General features: G+C 44.9%; 1 protein-coding gene across 2 annotated transcripts in view; it reads right to left on the reverse strand.

The window, feature by feature from the left end:
- The window catches only part of LOC137347289 (E3 ubiquitin-protein ligase HECW1-like), a 630,030-nt gene that overhangs the window by 316,425 nt on the left and 290,917 nt on the right, over positions 1–22,688 (reverse strand). For both annotated transcript variants that reach the window (XM_068011682.1, XM_068011674.1), the window contains exon 5: positions 18,373–18,448. In XM_068011682.1, coding sequence (XP_067867783.1) covers positions 18,373–18,448 — 76 coding nt within the window. The remainder of the gene's footprint in view (positions 1–18,372; positions 18,449–22,688) is intronic.

A 22,688-nucleotide genomic window follows, 5' to 3' on the forward strand; every position in this document is an offset into this window, starting at 1 on the left:
CCACACCTCTACCCTCACCCCTTCCCCTCCCTCACAGAACCGCGACAGGGTTCCCCTTGTCCTCACTTTCCACGCCACCAGCCTCCACATCCAAAGGATCATCCTCCACCACTTCCCGCACATCCAGCATGATGCCACTACCAAATGCATCTTCCCCTCCCTTCCAGCATTCCGAAGGGATCGTTCCCTCTGTGACACCCTCGTCCACTCCTCCATTACCCCTACCACCTCGTCCCCTTCCCACGGCACCTTCCCCTGCAATTGCAGGAGATGTAATACCTGCCCATTTACCTCCTCTCTCCTCACTATCCTTTCAGGTGAATCAGTGATTTACTTGTACTTCTTTCTATTTAGTGTACTGTATTCGCTGCTCACAATGTGGTCTCCTCTACATCGGGGAGACCAAACGCAGATTGGGTGACCGCTTTGCAGAACACGTCCGCTCAGTCTGTAAGCATGACCCCGAGTTTCCAGTTGCTGGTCATTTCAACAACCCCCGCTCCTGCTCTCATGCTCACATCTCTGTCCTGGGATTGCTGCAGTGTTCGAGTGAACATCAATGCAAGCTCGAGGAACAGCATCTCATTTACTAATTAGGCACGCTACAGCCTGCTGGACTGAACATTGAATTCAATAATTTCAGAGCAGCACGGGCCCCCCCCTTTTTATGTTTAGTTATTTTCTCTTCTTTCTTTTTTATTTGGTTATTTTATTTTAGTTTTTTTTAGTGTGTTTGGTTTGTTTCTACTGTGCATACCCACTGTTACTGTTTTAAAATTTTTTTTTAATGTTTGTGGTTGGAGTGCTTTGTGCTTTACAGTCTATTCACACCCTTTCTGTATTCACGCTTTGTCTTTCAGCACACCATTAATGTACCGTTTGTCTTTGCTCCATGACCTTCTCGTCAATTATTGGCTGTGACCTTGTCCTATCAACATCTTCTCTTTTGTTATCTCTTGCCGCAACACCCACACCACCCCCCCCCCCGCCTCCCGCACTCCCCAGCTTTATTTGCTTAAAATCTTTTACATTTCTAATATTTGTCAGTTCTGAAGAAGGGTCACTGAGCTGAAATGTTCACTCTGCTTCTCTCTCCACAGATGCTGCCAGACTTGCTGAGTATTTCCAGCAATTTTTGTTTTTATTTCAGATTTCAAGCATCTGCAGTATTTTGCTTTTATCTAAAGGAATGCTGTCTTGGTGAAGAAGTACTTGACAAATCTTTTTTTTGTGTGTTTACAAACACCTGTTAATAGGATCTAAATGTACCATTGCAGTACTTGCCCATTATTTCTCTTTTTAAATATCAAGAGGAAAGGAGATAACCTCCTGAAAAAGGTCTGTCTAAAACGACTTTCATAAATCTGATTTAAACTCATTTTTTTAATTCATTCATGAGATGTTGGGTGTCGCTGGCCAGGCCAGCATTTATTGCCCATCCCTAATTGCCCTCGAGAAGGTGGTGGGGAGCTGCCTTCCTGAACTGCTGCAGTCCATGTGGGGTAGGTGTACCCACAGTGCTGTTAGGAAGGGAGTTCCAGGATTTTGACCCAGTGACAGTAAAGGAACGGCGATATAGTTCCAGGTCAGGATGGTATGTGGCTTGAAGGGGAACTTGCAGGTGGTGGTGCTCCCATGCATCTGCTGCCCTTGTCCTTCTAGGTCACGGGTTTAGAAGGTGCTGTCTAGGAGTCTTGGTGAGGTGCCGCAGTGTATCTTGTAGATGGCACACATTGCTACCACTGTGCATTGATGGTGGAGGGAGTGAATGTTCATGGATGGGGTACCAACCAAGCGGGCTGCTTTGTCCTGGATCCTGGATGGTAACAAGCTTCTTGAATGTTGTTGGAGCTGTACCCATCCAGACAAGTGGAGAGTATTCCATCACACTCCTGACTTGTGCCTTGTAGATGGTGGACAGGCTTTGGGGAGTCAGGAAGTGAGTTAGTCGCCACAGAATTCCTAACCTCTGACCTGCTCTTGTAACCACGGTATTTATATGGCTACTCCAGTTCAGTTTCGGGTCAACCCAGGATGTTGATAGTGGAGGATTCAGCGATGGTAATGCCATTGAATATCAAGGGGAGATGGTTAGATTCTCTTTTGTTGGAGATGGTCATTGCCTGGCACTTGTGTGGCACCAATATTACTTGCCACTTATCAGCCCAAGCCTGGATATTGTCCAGGTCTTGCTGCATTTCTACACGGATTGCTTCAGCATCTGAGGAGTCACGAATGGTGCTGAACATTGTGCAATCATCAGCAAACATCCCCACTTCTGACATTATGATTGAAGGAAGGTCATTGATGAAGCAGCTGAAGATGGTTGGGCCTAGGACACTACCCTGAGGAACTCCTGCAGTGATGTCCTGGAGCTGAGATGATTGACCTCCAACAACCACAACTATTTCCTTTGTGCTAGGTATGACTCCAGCCAGAGGAGGGTTTTCCCCCTGATTCCCATTGACTTCAGTTTTGCTAGGGCTCCTTGATGCCATACTCGGTCAAATGCTGCCTTGATGTCAAGGGCAGTCACTCTCACCTCACCTCTTGAGTTCAGCTCTTTTGTCCATGTTTGAACCAAGGCTGTAATGAGGTCAGGAGCTGAGTTACCCTAGCGGAACCCAAACTGAGCGTCACTGAGCAGGTTATTGCTAAGCAAGTGCTGCTTGATGGCACTGTTGATGAGACCTTCCATCACTTTACAGATGATTGAGAGTAGACTGATGGGGCGGTAATTGGCCAGGTTGGCCAATGCCAACTTGTCCTGCTTTTTGTGTACAGGACATTGCTGGGCAATTTGCCACATTGCAGGGTAGATGCCAGTGTTGTAACTGTACTGGAACAGCTTGGCTAGGGGCGCAGCAAGTACTGGAGCACAGGTCTTCAGTACTATTGATGGAATGTTGTCAGGGCCCATAACTTTTGCAGTATGCAGTGCCTTCAGTCGTTTCTTGATATCACACGGAGACAATCGAATTGGCTGACGACTGGCATCTGTGATGCTGGGGACATCAGGAGGAGGCTGAGATGGATCATCCACTCGGCACTTCTGCCTGAAGATTGTTGCAAATGCTTCAGCCTTATCTTTTGCACTCATGTGCTGGGCTCCCCCATCATTGAGGATGGGGATATTTATAGAGCCACCTCCTCCAGTTCATTGTTTAATTGTCCACCACCATTCACGTGGTGGCATGTGGCAAGATGACAGAACTTAGATCTGATCCGTTGCTTATGGGATCGCTTAGCTATGCCTAGTGCATGCTGCTTACGCTGTTTGGCACGCAGGTAGCCCTGGGTTGTAGCTTCACCAGGCTGACACCTTATTTTGAGGTATGCCTTGTGCTGCTCCTGGCATGTCCTCCTGCACGTCATTGAACCAGGGTTGGTCCCCCGGCTTGATGGTCATGGTAGAGTGGGGATATGCTGGGCCATGAGGTTACAGATTGTGGTTGAGTATAATTTTGCTGCTGCTGATGGCCCACAGCGCCTCATGAATGCCCAGTTTTGCATTGCTAGATCTATTCGAAATCCATCCTTTTTAGCACGGTGCCAGTGCCATACAACACGATGGACGGTATGCTCAATGTGAATGCGGGACCTCGTCTCCACAACGACTGTGTGGTGGTCACTCCGACCAATACAGTCATGGACAGAAGCATCTGTGGCAGGCAGATTGGTGAGGATGAGGTCAAGTATGTTTTTCCCTCATGTTGGTTCCCTCACCACCTGCTGCATACCCAGTCTAGCAGCTAGGTCCTTTAGGACACGGCCAACTCGGTCAGTAGTGGTGCTACTGAGCCACACTTGGTGATTGACATTGAAGTCCCCAACCAAGAGTGCATTCTGTGTCCTTGCCACCCTCAGTGCTTCTTCCAAGTGCTGTTCAACATGGAGGAGTACTGATTCATCAGCTGAGGGAAGGCGGTAAGTGGTAATCAGCAGGAGGTTTCCTTGCCCATGTTTGACCCGATGCCATGAGACTTCATGGGGGCTGGAGTCAATGTTGAGGACTCCCAGGGCAACTCCCACCCAACAGTACACTACTGTGCCACCAACTCTGCTGGGTCTGTCCACCGGTGGGACAGGACATACCTGGGGATGGTGATTGCAGTGTCTGGGACATTGTCAGGTATGATTAGGTGAGTATGACTATGTCAGGCTGTTGCTTGACTAGTCTGTGGGACAGCTCTCCCAACTTTGGCACAAGGCCCCAGATGTTAGTAAGGAGGACTTTGAATGGTCGACAGGGCTGGGTTTGCCGTTGTCGTTTCTCATGCCTAGGTCGATGCCGGGTTGTCCATCCAGTTTCATTCCTTATTTACTTCGTAGCAGTTAGATACAACTGAGTGGCTTGCTAGGCCATTTCAGAGGGCATTTAAGAGTCAACCACATTGCTGTGGGTCTGGAGTCACATGTAGGCCAGACCAGGTAAGGACAACAGATTTCCTTCCCTAAAGGACATTAGTGAACCAGGTGAGTTTCATGGTCATCATTAGACTCACTTTTAATTCCAGATTTATTAATTGAATTTGGATCTTATTGAAAGGCGGAGCAGGCTTGAAGGGCCAAATGGCCTACTTCTGCTACTAATTCATACGTTCATATGTATGAATATCACCTTCTGCCGTGGTGGGATTTGAACCCATGTCCGCAGAGCAATACCCTGGCTCTCTGGGTTACTAGTCCAGTGACAATACCACTATGCCACCGTCTCATATTAGGACATGGCCAAGAGGAGCTGACGTCTATTCCCAAGTTGACGATCTCACTCATAAAAAGGACAGGTCTGGGTACTAAACATTCCTGGATACACGGTGCTCAGGAAAGATAGGAAAGGTAAGAAAGGAGGAGGGGTGTCAGTATTGATGAAGGATAATATTACAGTGCTGGAGAGAGAGGATGTCCTAGAGGGGTAAGGACAGAATCTATTTGGTTAGAGCTAAGAAACAATAGAGGTACCATTACACTACAGGGTGCATTCTATAGGCCTCCAACTAGTGGGAAAGATATAAAGGAACAAATTTGAAACTACTGAGAGAGGCAAAAGCTATAGTTATAAAGGGGGACTTTAATTATCCTAATATAGACTGGGATAGTTTTAGTGTAAAACGCAGAGGGGTAACAGTTTCTAAAGTCCATTCAGGAGAATTTTCTCGATCATGGTACTGTGGAAAAGAACAAGCAATCCAGAGTTAAAATAATTAATTGGGGAAGGGCCAATTTTAATGGGATGAGAACATATCTGACCCAGGTAAGTTGGAATCAAAGGCAGGCAGGCAAAACTGTAATTGAGCCATGGGCTGCCAGTGAAGAGGAGATAGATTGGCCTTAGTTCAGGTGCATTCCCACAAGGGGGATAAGTAGGACAAATAATGCCAGAGCTCCCTGGATGACGAAAGAAATAGAGAATAAGTTGAAACAGAAAAAGGGTGCATATCATAGATAATAAAAGCAAAATACTGCGTATGCTGGAAATCTGAAATAAAAACAGAAAGTGTTGGAACAATTCTGATGACAGGTCACAGACCTGAAACGTTAACTCTGTTTCTCTCTCCACAGATGCTGCCAGATATGCTGAGTATTTCTAGTACTTTCTGTTTTTATTGCATATGACAGGTGTCAGGTTGATAATACAAGTGAGAACCAGGTTAAATAGAGAAAGTTCAGAGGGGAATTGAACAAAGAGTAGCAAACAGAGAGTATGAGAAGAGACTGGCAGGCAACATACATAAAGGGAATCTAAAAGTCTTTTATCGGCATATAAATAGTAAAAATGCGGTAAAAGGAGTAGAGCTGATTAGGGACCAAAACCGGATTTACACTTGGAAGCAGAGGGCATGGCTGAGGTACTAAATGAGCACTTTGCATCTGTCTTTACCAAGGAAGAAGATGCTGCCAAAGTCTTAGGGAAAGAGGAAGTAGTTGAGACACTGGATAAGCTAAACATTGATAAAGAGAAGGTTTTAGAAAGGCTGGCTGTACTTAAAAGTTGGTAAGTCACTAGTTCTGGACGGGATTCATCCAAAGATACTGAGGGAAGTAAGGGTGGAAATTGCGGACACACACGGATCTTCCAATCCTCCTTAGATACAGGGTTGGTGCCCGAGGACTAGAGAATTGCAAACGTTGCACCTTTGTTTAAAAAAGAGTGCAAGTATAAACCCAGCAACTACAGGCTAGTTCGTTGAATCTTGGTATTGTAAAGGCTTTTAGAAAAAATAATCCAAGACAACAGTCACTTGGACATATGAGGATTCATTAAGGAAACAGTACAGACTTGTTAAGGACAAATCGTGTTTAACTAATTTGATTGTGTTTTTTGATGAGGTAACTGAGAGGGTTGATGAGGGTAATGCGGGTGATGTGATGTACATGAACTTCCAAAAGGTGTTTGATAAAATGCCACATAACAGGCTTGTCGGCAAAGTTGAAGCCTATGAAAAAAAAAGGGATAGTGGGCATGGATAAGAAGTTGGCTGAGTGACAGAGACAGAGAGTCATGGTGAACAGTTGGTTTTTGGACTGGAAGACAGTATATTGTGGGGTTCCGCAGGGGTTAGTATTAGGACCACTGCTTTTCTTGATCTATATTAATGACCTAGACTTGGGTGTCCAGGGCACAATTTCAAAATTTGCAGATGACACAAAACTTGGATGTATTGTAAACTGTGAGAAGGATAATGATACACTTCAAGAGGATAAAGACAGTCTGATGGAATGGGAGGACACATGGCAGATGAAATTTAATGTAGGGAAGTGTGAAGTAACACACTTTGGAAGGAACAATGAGGAAAGGTAATATAAAATAAACAATACAAATCAAAAGGGGGTCCAGGAGCAGAGGAACTTGGAGGTATATTTGCAAAAATTTTTGAAGGTGGCAGGGTGGGTTGAGAAAGTAGTTAATAAGACATACTGCATCCTGGGCTTTAGAAATAGAGTCATCGAGTACAAAAACAAGGAAGTCATGGTGAACCTTTATAAAACTGGTTCAGCCTCAACTGGAGTATTGTGTTCAATTCTTGGCACCACACTTTAGGAAGGATGTGAAAGCATTGGAGAGAGTACAGAAAAGATTTGTGGGCATAGTTCCCAGGATGAGTGACTTCAGTTACGTGGATGGATTGTTGAAGCTGGGACTATTCTCCTTAGGGAAGAAAAGGTTGAGAGAAAATTTCATAGGGGTGTTCAAAATCATGAGGGGTCTGGTCAGAGTAGATAGGGAGAAACTGTGCCCATTTGCAAAAGGGTTGAGAACCAGAGGTCACCGATTTAAAGTGATTTGGGCAGCACAGTGGCGCAGTGGTTAGCACCGCAGCCTCACAGCTCCAGGGACCCGGGTTCAATTCTGGGTACTGCCTGTGCGGAGTTTGCAAGTTCTCCCTGTGACCGCGAGGGTTTTCGCCGGGTGCTCCTGTTTCGTCCCACCGCCAAAGACTTGAAGGTGGTAGTTATATTGGCCATTGTAAATTGCCCCTAGTGTAGGTAGGTGGTAGGGAATATGGGATTACTGTAGGGTTAGTATAAATGGGTGGTTGTTGGTCGGCACAGACTCGGTGGGCCGAAGGGCCTGTTTCAGTGCTGTATCTCAAAATAAAAAAAAATAAAATAAAAATAACCAGCGGCGACATGAGGAAAAGCTTTTATATGCAGCAAGTGGTTAGGATCTGGAATGCACTGCCTGAGCGTGTGCTGGCGGTGGATTCAACCATGGCTTTCAAAAGGGACTTGGATAATTATCTATTGAGAAAAGGCTTGCAGGGAAAAAGGCAGGGGAATGGGACAAGCTGAGTTGCAGTCACAGAGACTGGCACAAACACGATGGTCTGAATGCCTCTTCTGTGTTGTAACCATTCTATGATTAGCGACAGTCTTCATGAATCCTGTCTGCTGGAAACGCACATTCTTGCACTTTACAAATGTTTTGCTTTGCACAAATGATTCCTCTAATGCTTTAACACACAACACCAAAAAATCCCTCTCATTTTATTTCCCATATATATTTATCTACATATAAGTTTGCAGACTGCTTTGCTGCAAGGCGAAAATGAAGCAGGGACCATTGGGTTTTGAACAGGAAATTGGATGAACAATTGAAGCAGAAGAATATAGGGAGACAGTAGGGTCATGAGATTAATTTAGGATTACTCCAGAAAAGAACAATGACTGAAGGCCTTCTTTTGTGGCCTATGGTTAATCAATTCAATAGGGGAAAGTTTTATGAAGTGAAGAAAATGAACTTCATGTGTTTGCTACTGCCAATTATGCTGCATGATTTTCATAAAGTAAGTAAAGCGTATGATAAAAGTAGACTTTTAAACAAGGTTAGGGCTAATTAAGTTATTTGGAAGTGTTAACTGTGTTGCTGCCTATTAAGGGGGATATTCACTGATGTTTCTTATATTTCAAACACAACTGCACAATGGAAGCACAAGTGACGAACCTGGATGACCAGGGGCCCAAGGAAGGCAATGACATGACAATGTTTTGAATAGTGATTCTGGGCTGAAGTAGCATTGGTCAGAAGTACATGAATGATTCCCCCAGAGAACTTGTTATTTCTGCGGTTAGTCCCAGAAAGGGAGGGAAATACAGATCATTACCATCAATAAATTTTAAGAGCTATGAGATTATTGAATCTTGTGTTAGCTGATGCAATTGTTTCACACTTTAAAGGGCAGTTAATTTCTTAATGAAGCTCTTAGTCTGTTACATTAAAATGTGCTAAGAATAAATATACCACAACAGATAACCAAAGAAGGAAACACTAGCCAGACTAGTGATGATATCTTATTGATTATTAAAGTCTGATATCAGCGATTGATCATTAGGACCAAATTCTACTTAAGATCTATGACAGCTAAACTGTGCTAGTACTGGTTCTTTAGAACATTTAGTTACAGTGTTAGTGTGATGGAAACATATAGGGCTCAATTTTCACTTTCAGTCAGCTAATCAGCAGCGTGCAGTCATTACCCATCCATCAAATGAGGGAGGACTCCAAAGTCTTTAAGCTTGTACCTCATTTAAATCTTGCCAATGAACCTGCAGCTAAGTTCTTGGGTTGGTGGGGGCAGGGGGGAGGGGGCGGAGTTGGTGGGGGAGCCCGCCAGGTAATGACTTACTGTATTTTGTGGAGCTAGGAGGAGGATTCCCACCAGAAAGCAGGGAGAAAAATCAGCCCCATGGACTTTTCTTTAGGCCGACAATATCTGTCACAGCCATTGTCTAATATGATGAGCAATATTTGGTAACTAAATACATTAACAAACAAATACTAGCACTTAAAAACATGATAAAGTCTGGAACAACAAAAGGCCATTTGGGTTTACCATGCCTGCTTTTTGCACAGCCCATGCATAATTTAACCCAAACATGGATTCTACCACATTGTTTAATCTCCAAGGGAAAGTCTGGGAAATTTTTCCATAATCCCCTAAGAACATTGGGTGAAATTCCACCAAATCAATTTACACCAACACATTTGGCACTCAAATTTAGAATTATAGAATCATAGCATCTTACTGCAAAGAAAGCCAACTCCCTGAAAGAGTTATACCCTTATTCCATTCTCCTGCCATTTTCTCCATACCCTACTAAATTTTTATTTCTCGAATAGTAATTCTTTCACTATTGTTGATTGTAGGGCATTCCATATCCTAACAACTTAGGTTAGTTTCTTTTTTTTTAAATGTTGTTAACTTCATTCTTATGGTGATAATTCAATTTATGACTCTTGTTACTGACACACCAACCAGTGGGAATAGTTTTTCCTCAATTTGCCTCATCATTTGGAATACCTCTATCAGATTTCCTCTTAAACAGCTCATGAAATGACCCTCAGTTTCTCTAGCACAAAAGCAAAATACTGCAGATGCTGCAGTATTTCCAACACTTTCTGTTTTTGTTGCCCAGTTTCTGCAGTCTCTGCTCAGAGCTAAAGCCTCTCATCCCTGAATCCCTTCTGCACCCTCTTCGCTGTCTTGAAATGTTTCCCAAAGTAGGATAGGCAAAACTGGACATGACAATCTAATTATGGTTTAACCAGTAATTTGTATAGGCTTTGAATTAACTCTTTGCTTTTATACCACTTTTACAATATCTTGAACCCTATTTTTTTATTTTTAACAGCTTTATCAACTTGTCCTCTCCTTATATATCTCAATCCCTAAGGCTCTCCGCCCCTCTGCTTTGAAAGTTTTACCATTTAGTGTGCATTTCCACTCCTTAATCTTCCCATGCAATTTTGGACATCCGAGGCAGAAATATATACAGATTGATGTTCCAACATGACTATTGACAAATAGCCTTGCACCTTTCAAGCATGTTGCACGCATTGATGGGGAATAAATTCACTAATTAGAAGGAATTTGCCTAGCTTTTCAAAGTCATTATGCTTGGCCATAAAAGTAGGTGTAGTTAGGGTGCAGTTGATTGCAAAAAGGGGAGAAGATCTCTGCCCATTTAAAGCATCACACACATTTTCAGTGCTGGATTTGATGAGTACAGGAAATTCCATCCTAAAACAGATGGCAGCTTCGTTTCAATAATTATAATGATAATAATAACAACTTGTATTTATATAGTGCCTTGAACATAGTAAACTCCCCCAAGATGTTTCACAGCAGCATTATCAGATAAAATATGGCACCGAGCCATATAAGGAGATATTAGGGCAGATTACCAAAAGCTTGGTCGAAGAGTTCTGATGAAAGGTCGTCGACCTGAAATGTTAACTCTGTTTCTCTCTCCACAGATACTGCCAGACCTGCTGAGCATTTCCAGCATTTTCTGTTCACATTTTAGACTTCCAGCATCCGCATTTTGCTTTCATTATCTTGGTCAGAATAGTAGGTTTCAAAGTGCCTCTTCAGGAGGAAAGATAGGTACAGAGGTGGAGAGGTTTAGGGAGGGAATGTCAGAGCTTTGGGCTTTGACAGCTGAAGTTGCGGCTGCTAATGGTGGAGTGATTAAAATCGGGGGTGCACAAGAAGGCAGAATTGGAGGAGTGCAGATATCTTGGAAGTTTGTAGGGCTGGAGGAGATTACAGAGATAGGGAGGGGAGAGGCCATGGAGGGGTTTGAAAACAAGGATGAGAATTTTAAAATTGAGGCAACTTAACTGGAAGTCAGTGTAGGCCAGAAAGCGCAGGGGTGATGGGTGAATGGGACTTGGTCCGTGTTGGGACATGGACAACAGAGTTTTGAATAACCTCAAGTTTACGGAGGTTAGAATGTGGGAGACCTGACAGGAGTGAATTGGAATAGTCACATCTAGAGTAACAAAGGCATGGATGCGGCTTTCAGCAACAGATGAGCTGAGGCAGCCAACATAATTTAGATGTTTCCAGCACTCACATGCCTGACACCAATTTATCTAGACATCCATATAAAATGTGTTTGCGAGCCTTTGTGACAATTGCTGCGGGATCTTAAGTGTGATCATAGAATCATAGAATGGTTGCAGCACAGAAACAGGCCATTCGGCCCGTCATGTCCATGCCGGGTCTCTTCAACAGCAACTCAGCTCATCCCACACAACTGCCCTATTCACATAGCCCTGAAAAACATTTTCTCTTTAGGTGCTTATCCAATTCCCTTTTAAAAAGCACAGACTGTATCTGCCTCCACCACACTCTCAAGCAATGCATTACAGATCCTTACCACTCGCTGGCGCTGGTCACAATAGCACTTAATTTCTAAGCCTCTGGGTTGTTCCAAAGTTCATGTATTATGTAACCTGCAGGATATAGATCTATAGAGCAATGTCAAAATGCCTTGTTTACTCGAGCAACCAATTTCATCTCTTTCTCTATAGACAACTGGTAACGGTGTGAGGGAACCATGCAATTTTACCAAATGGTAGATTTCTGAAGGTCTGGGGGGTTATAAATTGCACCCACGTGACCTAACTTGCCCCAATGCTTACAGTTCATTTGCGACCATCAGTACCAGATTATACAGGCAATGCTTCAACACATCCAACACTCTGTTGCTTACATTCTATCCCATTCAACCATTACCCCTATGCTCACTGACTTATAGCAGCTCCCAGTCCCTCTATACATCCAATTTAAAATTCTCACCCTCAAGCATGGACTTGATGTGCCGAATGGCCTCCCTCTGTGCCGTAATGACTATGTGGCTCTATGTTTATTTCCCTTCATGGCCTTGCCCCTTGTTATCTCTGACGCTCCCAACTCTCTGTTTCTCTGGCTGTAACCTCTTGACGCAACTTGTCCTCCTTTCATAGAGAAAGATACAGCACTGAAACAGGCCCTTCGGCCCACTGAGTCTGTGCTGACCAACAACCACCCATTTATACTAATCCTACATTAATCCCATATTCCCTACCACATCCCCACCATTCTCCTACCACCTACCTACACTAGGGGCAATTTATAATGGCCAATTTACCTATCAATCTGCAAGTCTTTGGCTGGGGGAGGAAACCGGAGCACCCGGCGGAAACCCACACAGTCACAGGGAGAACTTGCAAACTCCGCACAGGCAGTACCCAGAACCAAACCCGGGTCGCTGGAGCTGTGAGGCTGCGGTGCTAACCACTGCACCACTGTGCCGCCCTTTCACCTCACTATTGGTGATTCTGCCTTCAGTCATCTAGGTCCCATAATCAATAATTCTATAGTGTTATGAATGCTGGACTTTATAGTATCGTTATGTTTTAAAAACTGTGATCTTTAATACAGTGTAAAATTAACATTCGGAGGAGGCAATTTACCCCAGACAAATCCTGCTCAGAGGCAAGCCAGGGGTCTAGGTTACCATAAAAACAAGGAACCCAGATCAAAGACCTCTTGAAAGCAGGGTACAAGGTTGTAACACCTAAAGGACAATGGATTTTGCTCTCCCAGACTCACAGGGCTGGATTTTTAATCGGCGGCGAGCTCCAAAAATGGTGGCCCGCCCGTGTGGGCCGCACACTAACAAGCCACCTCAATCTCAAGCGTGGCGGCTCATTTAAATAGCCGAAGCGGGGCGGGCTGCCCCCCCACCCCAATTTACAATTCACGTGGAAGGGGCGGGCTATCCATCCCGGCAATGGCATCAGCTGCCTGTGCCCATTTTTAAAGGGCTGTCAGCCCTATCAGCTTATTTAAATATTTAAATACACATTGAATAAAATGAAAAAAATACATTTCTTTTGTCCCTCTCCCACCCCCCAATAATAGTTACATTAACAATTTGCCCTTCTCCCCAAAAACACTTACCTTTACCATCTGACCTTCTCGCCACACAAACTGCACAAAGTTTAAACTATAACCCTTCCCACATCCCCTACACCCATGATGTTTATTTGACCCTGTTCACCACTCCTCCACCCACACACTGAAAAATGTACCTCCTCCCCCCTCCCCAGCAGTGTGGCGCCTCATTTCCCCAGACGAGGATCCAAAGGCACATGAGTGCTGGCCGCCGGGCCGAAGATTGTGGCGGGTTTTCAAGATTAAGGGTACGTTCATGTAAATCTATTAATTTTATTCATTTGAATATGCTGACTGTGATCCCATTGCCCAGCGGCGGAGGGGCCACCACGGTGCCTCCCACCGCTGGGAGGGTCATCCGGGCCCTGCCGGAGTCAATGTCCGTGGCGGGCCTCATCCGGGGTCATCTTCAGGCCCCTCCTCCCCCATCACGGATCCCGACGCTGAGGGCTCCTTAATCCAGCCCACAGACTGTAAACAGGAAGACAGGGCTTTAAAATGCAAATTTGAGCTGCAATTTTTAACACCTGGAAACAAAGGAAGGCCCAGTGGGTTTCGCTATGGTTAGTCTTATAGGCTTGGATTTTATGCTGGCAACACGAGTCTCGAAGTCCGGAAAAGGCAACGCTGAGAACCCCGTGTGGCCTTTTCTGCGGAAGGCCCACCGAATTTAGTGCCAATCAGGAACATAAGTGGACAGCGGCGGGCCTTCGACAGGACCAAGGACACTGTTGGCAGAAGTCCCGCCTTTGGAGAGCTGCCGGCCAATCAGAGGCCGGTAGCTCTTCCATTGAGCAGTGCCACTACTGGAGGCCCAGGAGTGGCGCTGGATCCAGGCCACAGCTAGGGCCAGGTAGGAGGGGTCTTGCCGGGTGGGAGTCCCAGGGAGGGAGGTATAGGGTGGTCGCTTGCAAGGGGAAGGGCTTGGCTGTCAGTGGGCCCCCTCCTTCCCAATGCCAGGTCCCTCGTTCAGGCACTAAGTGCCTTTTAGTTAGGACGCCACCCATCCCCCCCAAACCCGGAGCCGGGAAGCAGCCTGCACTGTTTTTTATGTCATGCTTTGTGTGCAGCGACAAGACCACCCGCCACATGGCTAATAGCGGCGGCAGGGGGATGAGGCTCTTAATTGGGGATAATTGCCCAGTTAAAAGCCTCAATTTGGGGCGAGTTCACTGGCCTTCCCGTCCCTGACTAAATTTTGGCAGAGGTGGGAAGGTGGTGGGAAGGTGGTGGGAAGCACCCCCCCCCACCAACACTACCAATTTTATGCTCTCCCCGCCTCCAAACCCCACGGAGGAGAGCATAAAATTCTCCCCATGGTCTCTGAGAAATGTAAAAGTCAAAAATCTATCGACTTTTGATCTGGATAAATTCGAGAGGCTTTCCAAGGTCTGGAAGCTGGAAGGAAGAAAGGAAGAACAGTAGAGCTACGTAGCCTAAGGAGTGAGAGAGAAACCAGTGAGCTGTTTTCTGGGAAACAGCTGTTCTCAGATCACCGATACGCCTGCTAAGATTTGAACCCGGTTCGAAGGCTCAAGGTTTGCAAAAGAGGAAAGACCAATAGGGTCATCAGAGATTGCCTTATTAATGGCAGTCCAGTCGAATGTGCTCGGAAGAGGATATTGGTTTTGAGAAGGACACTGGGAGATCCAGCCCATTGCAGCTGGGAAGAGTTCGGGACTTTTAACAGCAAGGACACCTTTTCAATGAGAACACTGTACAACATATAAATGTGGTGTGGGGTTTGAGAGTTAATAAGTTAATGGGAAATATATTTCTCCATAATTTAGTGTATTAGCTACCTACTAAGTATTGTTTTGTTAATGTTAATTTTTTAGTTTAGTTCTTATAGTAAAAGTCTTAAAAACGTGAAATCTTGGTTAATTCTTTAAATCGGTCTGGGGAGTTCATAGCTCTTGTTTTAAAGTTAATGATCTTTTCTAAGGTCATAACAATAGCTAACCCGCTGCTCGGCGCCACCTCCTTCTCCTCCCTTAAAATTATCTTTGTAACCAACCTCTTTGACAAAGCTTTAGTCACCCCTCCAAAATTTGCCTGATTTGGTTTGGTGCCTTTTTTAAAAAAGTACATTTAGTGAAATGCTTTGGGGCATGTCATGCAGAAGCAACCCCCCCACCCCCCACCCACCCCACCTGCCAAGAATGAGGTATATTAATTTTGTCATATGAAGATTGATTTTAAACTGCTGCTGGAGCGAGGAAAGTATTTGTTAAACAGATCATCTGTAGCTGGAAAAAACATTTGCATACTAACAGACAGTGCTTGGAGGTACAAAGGGGCTATTCCCTGCTCCAACTTAACCCACAATGGACTTTGAGCACCAGGTATTGTGTAAGAAGAGACATTCCAGAGGTCAGCTAAGACAAGAGAATCCAAAAAAAGACATGGTCTAACACATGACTAACCTGCTTAGCTCCCTGGGGTTTTGAACTGAAAAAGACTGTTTGCTCCTGAAGTGAGAAGACCTCTCCTGTCTGCTCCTATCTCTGTCTCACAAGCTTCTGGACCCACTGAGGACACATAGAATTGTTACAACACAGAAGGAGGCCATTCAGCCCATCGAGTCCCTGCTGGCTCTCTGCAAGAGCATCTCATTCATCCCACTCCCCTGCCTTTTCCCCATAGCTCTGCAAAGTTTTTCCACTTCAGATAATTATCCAATTCTCTTTTGAAAGTCACAATTGAATCTGCCTCCAACACATTCTCAGGCAGTGCATTACAGATCTTAATCACTCGCTGCATAATAAAAGTTTTCCTCAAGTTGCCACATGAACTTCAAGAGAGAAATGGCTCCTATATCGAATAAGGTTTAATAAGAATACTGGACCCCAACAAAAAGCAAGACCTAACCGCAATCAAGGATTTTACAGCAAGCTCGAAGCGCAGTAACCAAAACCATCTTCAGATATTGCCTCAACCTTTTCCACTTTATTTCTTCTGCTCTTTTCTGTCTCTATCTGCATGTGTGTATCGCATATGCATGCTAGCATGGGTGCGTTGTGTATCCGTAAGTGTTAACCGAATTAGAGTTTAAGTTTAATAAAGTTCAACCTTTTCTCTTTAAACCTAAGAAAACCTGTTTGGCTAGTTTCTCTGCCTTATAATTAGAAGTTAGTGAACAAGGATTCACTAAGGGGGAGCTAAAAAAAATTACGGTGTGTTTAAAATTAAACCCTGTTATGGTAAGACCAGGTGAAGGCTGAGAGGGAACCTTCGACCCCTTTCTCACCTGGTCATAACAGAAACTATTCTATGTTAAAGGTACTATATAGGTGCCAATTGTGGTTATTGGGATGAATAAAAATGAGCTGATTGTCTTCCTCATCCGTAATTAATTTGTGACCTGGTGACCACACAGGTGTGGTGTTATAGTCGTGGAGAAGCAGAGCGGCACACAAGAGAATTTCAAGTTCTAGTCTAATACAGAAATGTTCAGTCCAAATCTAAATTTAGATGATCACAGTGGCGCAGTGGTTAGCACCGCAGCCTCACAGCTCCAGCGACCCGGGTTCAATTCTGGGTACTGCCTGTGTGGAGTTTGCAAGTTCTCCCTGTGTCTGCGTGGGTTTCCTCTGGGTGCTCCGGTTTCCTCCCACATGCCAAAGACTTGCAGGTTGATAGGTAAATTGGCCATTATAAATTGCCCCTAGTATAGGTAGGTGGTAGGGAAATGTAGGGACAAGTGAGGATGTGGAAGGGAATATGGAATTAGTGTAGGATTGGTATAAATGGGTGGTTGATGGTCGGCACAGACTCGGTGGGCCAAAGGGCCTGTTTCAGTGCTGTATATCTAATCTAATCTAAAAACAGGTGCCTGGAATTTCCACGAGCTCCTCCTGATCTCCTATCTTAACTCTGGTAAAAACTCTGGAGAAATGACAGGAATAGCTGTGGGAGATCAGGAGAACTCTGCAGAAATTCTACCCCAGGAATTTTATCAAAAGTCAGATTTTCTTTGTGGCCACGCATTTATTGTTCTTTCTCTCTAAATTAGCTTTGCTCACAGATGTCAACCTACACAACTTCTGAATAGTAAAAAAAGAATATTACACTTGCCTTAGTATCTTCCTCTCAATCTATTGCACATTTTCACAAGGGAAATTTGTTCATCTTACAAGTTACAATGATCAGAAATGGTAATGCAATCAGGTAAATTTATTTTTACTTACTATTACTGACATAAGGTAGACTTGTAAACTGGGCTGAGTTTACAATTACTACTTGTTTGTAATTGAGGGGGAATCTGGCCAGTACCGCTAAGGTGGCTTTGACAGCAGGACCGAGAAGAACATAGTACAGTAGGTTGTCAGGTCAGTGGGCCAACGGGTTCTTGCCTCCAGCCAATCTTGCCGGAATCAGGGTGAAAGTGGCAAAGGCTACCTGCCCTGCAGCAGAAGGTAGCCACTTTACATATTTAATGCCTGATTGGGGGTGCTGCCGGGATCCTCTTTCACCAGAGCTGCAGGGATCAGGGGGCCACAGCTGCAGCCATGGGCCATCCTGTGGAGGACTACATTGGTGGCCTGGCGGCTGTAGCCACAGTTCATTTTTTACAAAATTTAAACATCTTCAGAGGGCGCCTCATGATGGAGAAGCCCTCGCAGCCTTCCTCATAGAGCAGCAGAGCCCACCTCTACTAGTGGGGTTGCCATCCTACCAAGGCTCTAGGCCCTCTTATTATGCCTGCAGTCTTGGGTACCGTCCATCATCCTCAATTGGATGATGGACGCGGAGGCGGTCAATTCGTAGGCCGTTTCCCAGAAGATCATGCCAGCGGACATGCTGCCAGCAAGTGAGGGGTTGGAACCCGGATATGGTGCCGACCCGCGATTATTTTTAAAGTCCTTAAGATTCTGCCATGATAAGCAAACACCCTTTGTGTATTATCTTTACATTTCAAGGCTGATGTAAAAAAGGGTTTGAAGAAATACTATTTTTCAATACTATTACATTGGAAGAACTAATAGAAATAAACATGAGGTATTTCACTATGTATAATTAATTATAGATTATTTTGAGTAATGCCTATGTGCAGCTTCGTTGAAACAAAAACCTCTACAATGACAAACATTGCTCTGATGTCGAAGATTAGAGATGGGTGCACTTTAAAAGACAACCTTACCTGACAGTGTAAAACTGATCAATCTCCGATTTCCATGACCTTGAACAGCTTCTTCACTGGAAATAGTTTTAAAAACCTGCTCAGTAGGAGAAGAAAAAAAAGTCAATAATGAGATTCTTCCTCAAAGGACTCAAGGCACAGAAAGTACCAAAAACTCAAATAAACAGATAGAAATCGGAGAAAAAAAATCAGTAGTGTGCTCTCATTGGGAAAGTATCGTTAATGCATTGTACATGCACTGTAAAATCAGAAGTGTGTCCAGCTGCAGCTCCTGGAAGCTCGGGTTTCAGAGCTGGATCGGCGGCAGGAAACACTGTGGAGCATCCGCGAGTCTGAGAGCACTCTTAGAGAGGTGGTCACACCGCAGCTGAAGGGACTTGAGGAAGGAAAGGAATGGGTGACCACCAGGCAGTCGAAGAGAAACAGGCAGGTAGTTCAGGTGTCCCCTGGGGTCCCACTTACAAATCGGCATTCCATTTTGGAGGCTGATGAGGCTGGTTCCTCCAGGCAGTGCGGACAGAGCCAAGCTTCTGGCTCCACAAGCAGCCTGTCTGCACAGGAAGGAGGAAAGAGAGGAAGAGCAATAGTAATAGGGGATTCTATAGTCAGGGGAACAGATAGGTGCTACTGTGGCCGTCAACGTGACTCCAGGATGGTGTGTTGCCTCCCTGGTGCCAGGGTCCAGGATGTCACTGAACGGCTGCAGGGCATCCTGAAGGGGGAGGGTAATGAGGTAGAGGTCATGGTACATGTTGGTACCAATGACATCGGTAGAAAGAGGGATGAGGTCTTGCATCAAGAATTCAGGGAGTTAGGCAGTAGACTAAAAAGCAGGACCTCTCGGGTTGTAATCTCTGGATTCCTCCCAGTGTCACGTGCTAGCGAGTATACAAATAGGAGAATAGCACAGATGAATGCGTGGCTTAAGAGTTGGTGCAGGAGGGAGGGTTCCAGATTCCTGGACCAGTGGGACCGTTTCTGGGGAAGGTGGGACCTGTACAAGCGGGACGGTCTACATCTGAACCAGAGGGGGACTAACATCCTTGCTGGCGGGTTTGCTAGTGCTGTTGGGAGGAGTCTAAACTAATTTGGCAGAGGGAGGGGATGCAGATTCCTAGCAGAATAGGGACACAGCTAAACACAGGAAAGCCAACAAGTCAGAGGGAATACAGCGGAAGTAAGTTTCAAGGGAGTAAGACCAGGATGGAAGGCCTCTACTTTAATGCCAGGAGTATTACAGGTAAAACGGATGAGTTAAGGGCAAGGATTGACACGTGGAATTGTGATATAGTAGCCATCACGGAGACATGGTTGAGGGAGGGGCAGGATTGGCAGCTCAATATCCCAGGATATAGAATCTTCAGGCAAGACAGAGGAGGGGGTAAAAGAGGAGGGGGCATTGAAATATTAGTTAAGGAGTCAGTTACTGCAGTAAGGAGAGATGATATCTTGGAGGGGGCATCAAATGAAGCTTTATGGGTAGAGTTTAGGAATAAAAAAGGGACAGCCACATTGCTAGGTGTTTATTATAGACCCCCAGATAGTCAGTGGGAAATTGAGGAGCAAATATGTGCGCAATTCACAGAGGTGTGTAAAAATAATAGGGTAATTATATTAGGTGATTTCAACTTTCCCAACATTAATTGGGATAATCATCGTGTTAAGGGCTTAGATGGAGTGGAGTTTTTAAAATGTATACAGGAGAACTTTTTAGCTCAATATGTAGAGGATCCAACAAGGGAGGGTGCAGTGCTGGACCTAATTCTGGGGAATGAAGCCGGACAGGTGGTTGATGTGTTGGTGGGGGTGCATTTTGGTGATAGCGACCACAGCATGGTACAATTTAAGCTAGTTACGGAGAAAGAAATAGACAAGTTGCAAAAAAAGGTTTGGATTGGGGGAGAGCGAATTTTAGTAAAATAAGGCAGGATCTGGCCAAGGTAGACTGGAAAGAGTTACTTGTTGGGAAATCTGCAGAAGAGCAGTGGGGGGCATTCAAAAAGGAAAGGGGGAGGGTACAGGCCCAACATGTTCCGTCTCGGGTAATAGGTAGGAGCAACAAGCCCAGAGAACCATGGATGACCAGAAACATTCAGGGTACGATGAGAAGGAAAAGAGAGGCTTTTATCAAATACAAGCAGAGCAAATCAACGGAAGCATTAGTGGAGTACAGAAAGTGTAGGATGGAGCTTAAGAAAGCAATTAGGAGAGTAAAGAGGGGATATGAGAAAGCTCTGGCTGGTAAAAGTAGGGAAAATCCCAAGATATTCTATAAGTATATCAATGGGAAGAGGATAACCAGGGAAAGAGTAGGACCCATTAAGGACCAAGGGGGAAATCTGTGGGTGGAGCCAAAGGACATTGGTAGGGCGTTGAATGAATACTTCACATCTGTCTTCACCCAAGAGAATGAGGATGCAGATATGGAACTCAGAGAGAGAGACTGAGGTTCTTGAGCAAATTGTCACAGGGAGTGACAAGGTATTGGAGGTTTTGGAAGGCTTAAAAGTGGACAAATCTCCAGGTCTGGACGATTTGTGCCCCAGGATGCTGTGGGAGGCAAGGGTGGAGATTGCAGGGGCTCTGACTCAAATTTTTAATTCTTTTCTGGCCACAGGGGAGGTGCCAGAGGACTGGAGAACAGCTAATGTGGTCCCACTATTTAAGAAAGGTTGTAGAGATAAGCCAGGGAACTACAGACCAGAGAGTCTCACGTCAGTGGTAGGGAAACTATTGGAGAAAATTCTGAAGGAGAAAATCTATCTGCACTTGGAGAGGCAAAATTTGATTAGGAATAGTCATCATGGCTTTGTCAGAGGGAGGTCATGCCTAACAAATTTGATTGAATTTTTTGAGCATGTGACCAGTTGTGTAGATGAGGGTAGTGCAGTTGATGTAGTTTACATGAATTTCAGCAAAGCCTCTGACAAGGTCCCACATGGGAGACTTATCAAGAAAGCAAATGTACATGGGATACAGGGTTACTTGATAAGGTGGATTCAAAATTGGCTTAGCTGTAGGAGACAGAGAGTGATGACTGACAGCTGTTTTAGTGACTGGAAGCCAGTGTCCAGTGGCGTACCACAGGGATCTGTGCTGGGTCCCCTATTGTTTGTTATTTATATAAATGCTCCGGTTTCCTCCCACATGCCAAAGACTTGCAGGTTGATAGGTAAATTGGCCATTATAAATTGCCCCTAGTATAGGTAGGTGGTAGGGAAATATAGGGACAGGTGGGGATGTGTTAGGAATATGGAATTAGTGTAGGATTAGTATAAATGGGTGGTTGATGGTCGGCACAGACTCGGTGGGCCGAAGGGCCTGTTTCAATGCTGTATCTCTAAACTAAACTAAACTAAACTAAAGATGACTATGTGGGGGGTAGGATCAGTAAGTTCATGGATGACACAAAGATTGGCCGAGTGGTTAACAGTGATGTTGAGTTTCTTGGGTTACAGGAAGATATAGACGGGATGCTCAAATGGGCAGAAAAGTGGCAGATGGAATTTAACCCTGTAAAGTGTGAGGTGATACACTTTGGAAGGAGTAATGTGACATGGAAGTATTCAATGAATGGCCTGACATTGGGAAGTTCCGAGGAATGAAGGGACCTTGGTGTGTTTGTCCATAGATCTCTGAAGGCAGAAGGGCAGGTTAATAGGGTGGTGAAAAAGGCATATGGGACACTTGCCTTTATCAATTGAGGCATAGATTACAAAAGCAGGGAGGTCATGTTGGAGTTGTAAAGAACTTTGGTAAAGCCACAGCTGGAGTACTGTGTAAAATTCCGGTTCGCCACATTATAGGAAGGATGTGATTGCACTGGAGGGGGTGCAGAGGCGATTCACCAGGATGTTGCCTGGGATGGAACATTTAAGCTATGAAGAGAGGTTGGATAGGCTTGAGTTGTTTTTGCTGGAGCAGAGAAGACTGAGGGTGACCTGATTGAGGTGTACAAGATTATGAGGGGCATGGACAGGGTGGATAGGGAGCAGCTGTTCCCCTTAGTTGAAGGGTCAGTTACGAGGGGACACAAGTTTAAGGTGAGGGGCGGGAGGTTTAAGGGAGATTTGAGGAAGAACTTTTTTACCCAGAGGGTGGTGACGGTCTGGAATGCACTGCCTGGGAGGGTGGTAGAGGCAGGTTGCCTCACATCCTTTAAAAAGTACCTGGATGAGCACTTGGCACGTCATAACATTCAAGGTTATGGGCCAAATGCAGGCAAATGGGATTAGGTAGACAGGTCAGTGTCTTAAATGCATCGGTGCAGACTCGATAGGCCGAAGGGCCTCTTCTGCACTGTAGTATTCTGTGAT

Source organism: Heterodontus francisci, chromosome 2 (assembly GCF_036365525.1).
Source record: "Heterodontus francisci isolate sHetFra1 chromosome 2, sHetFra1.hap1, whole genome shotgun sequence".
NCBI lineage: Eukaryota > Metazoa > Chordata > Chondrichthyes > Heterodontiformes > Heterodontidae > Heterodontus > Heterodontus francisci.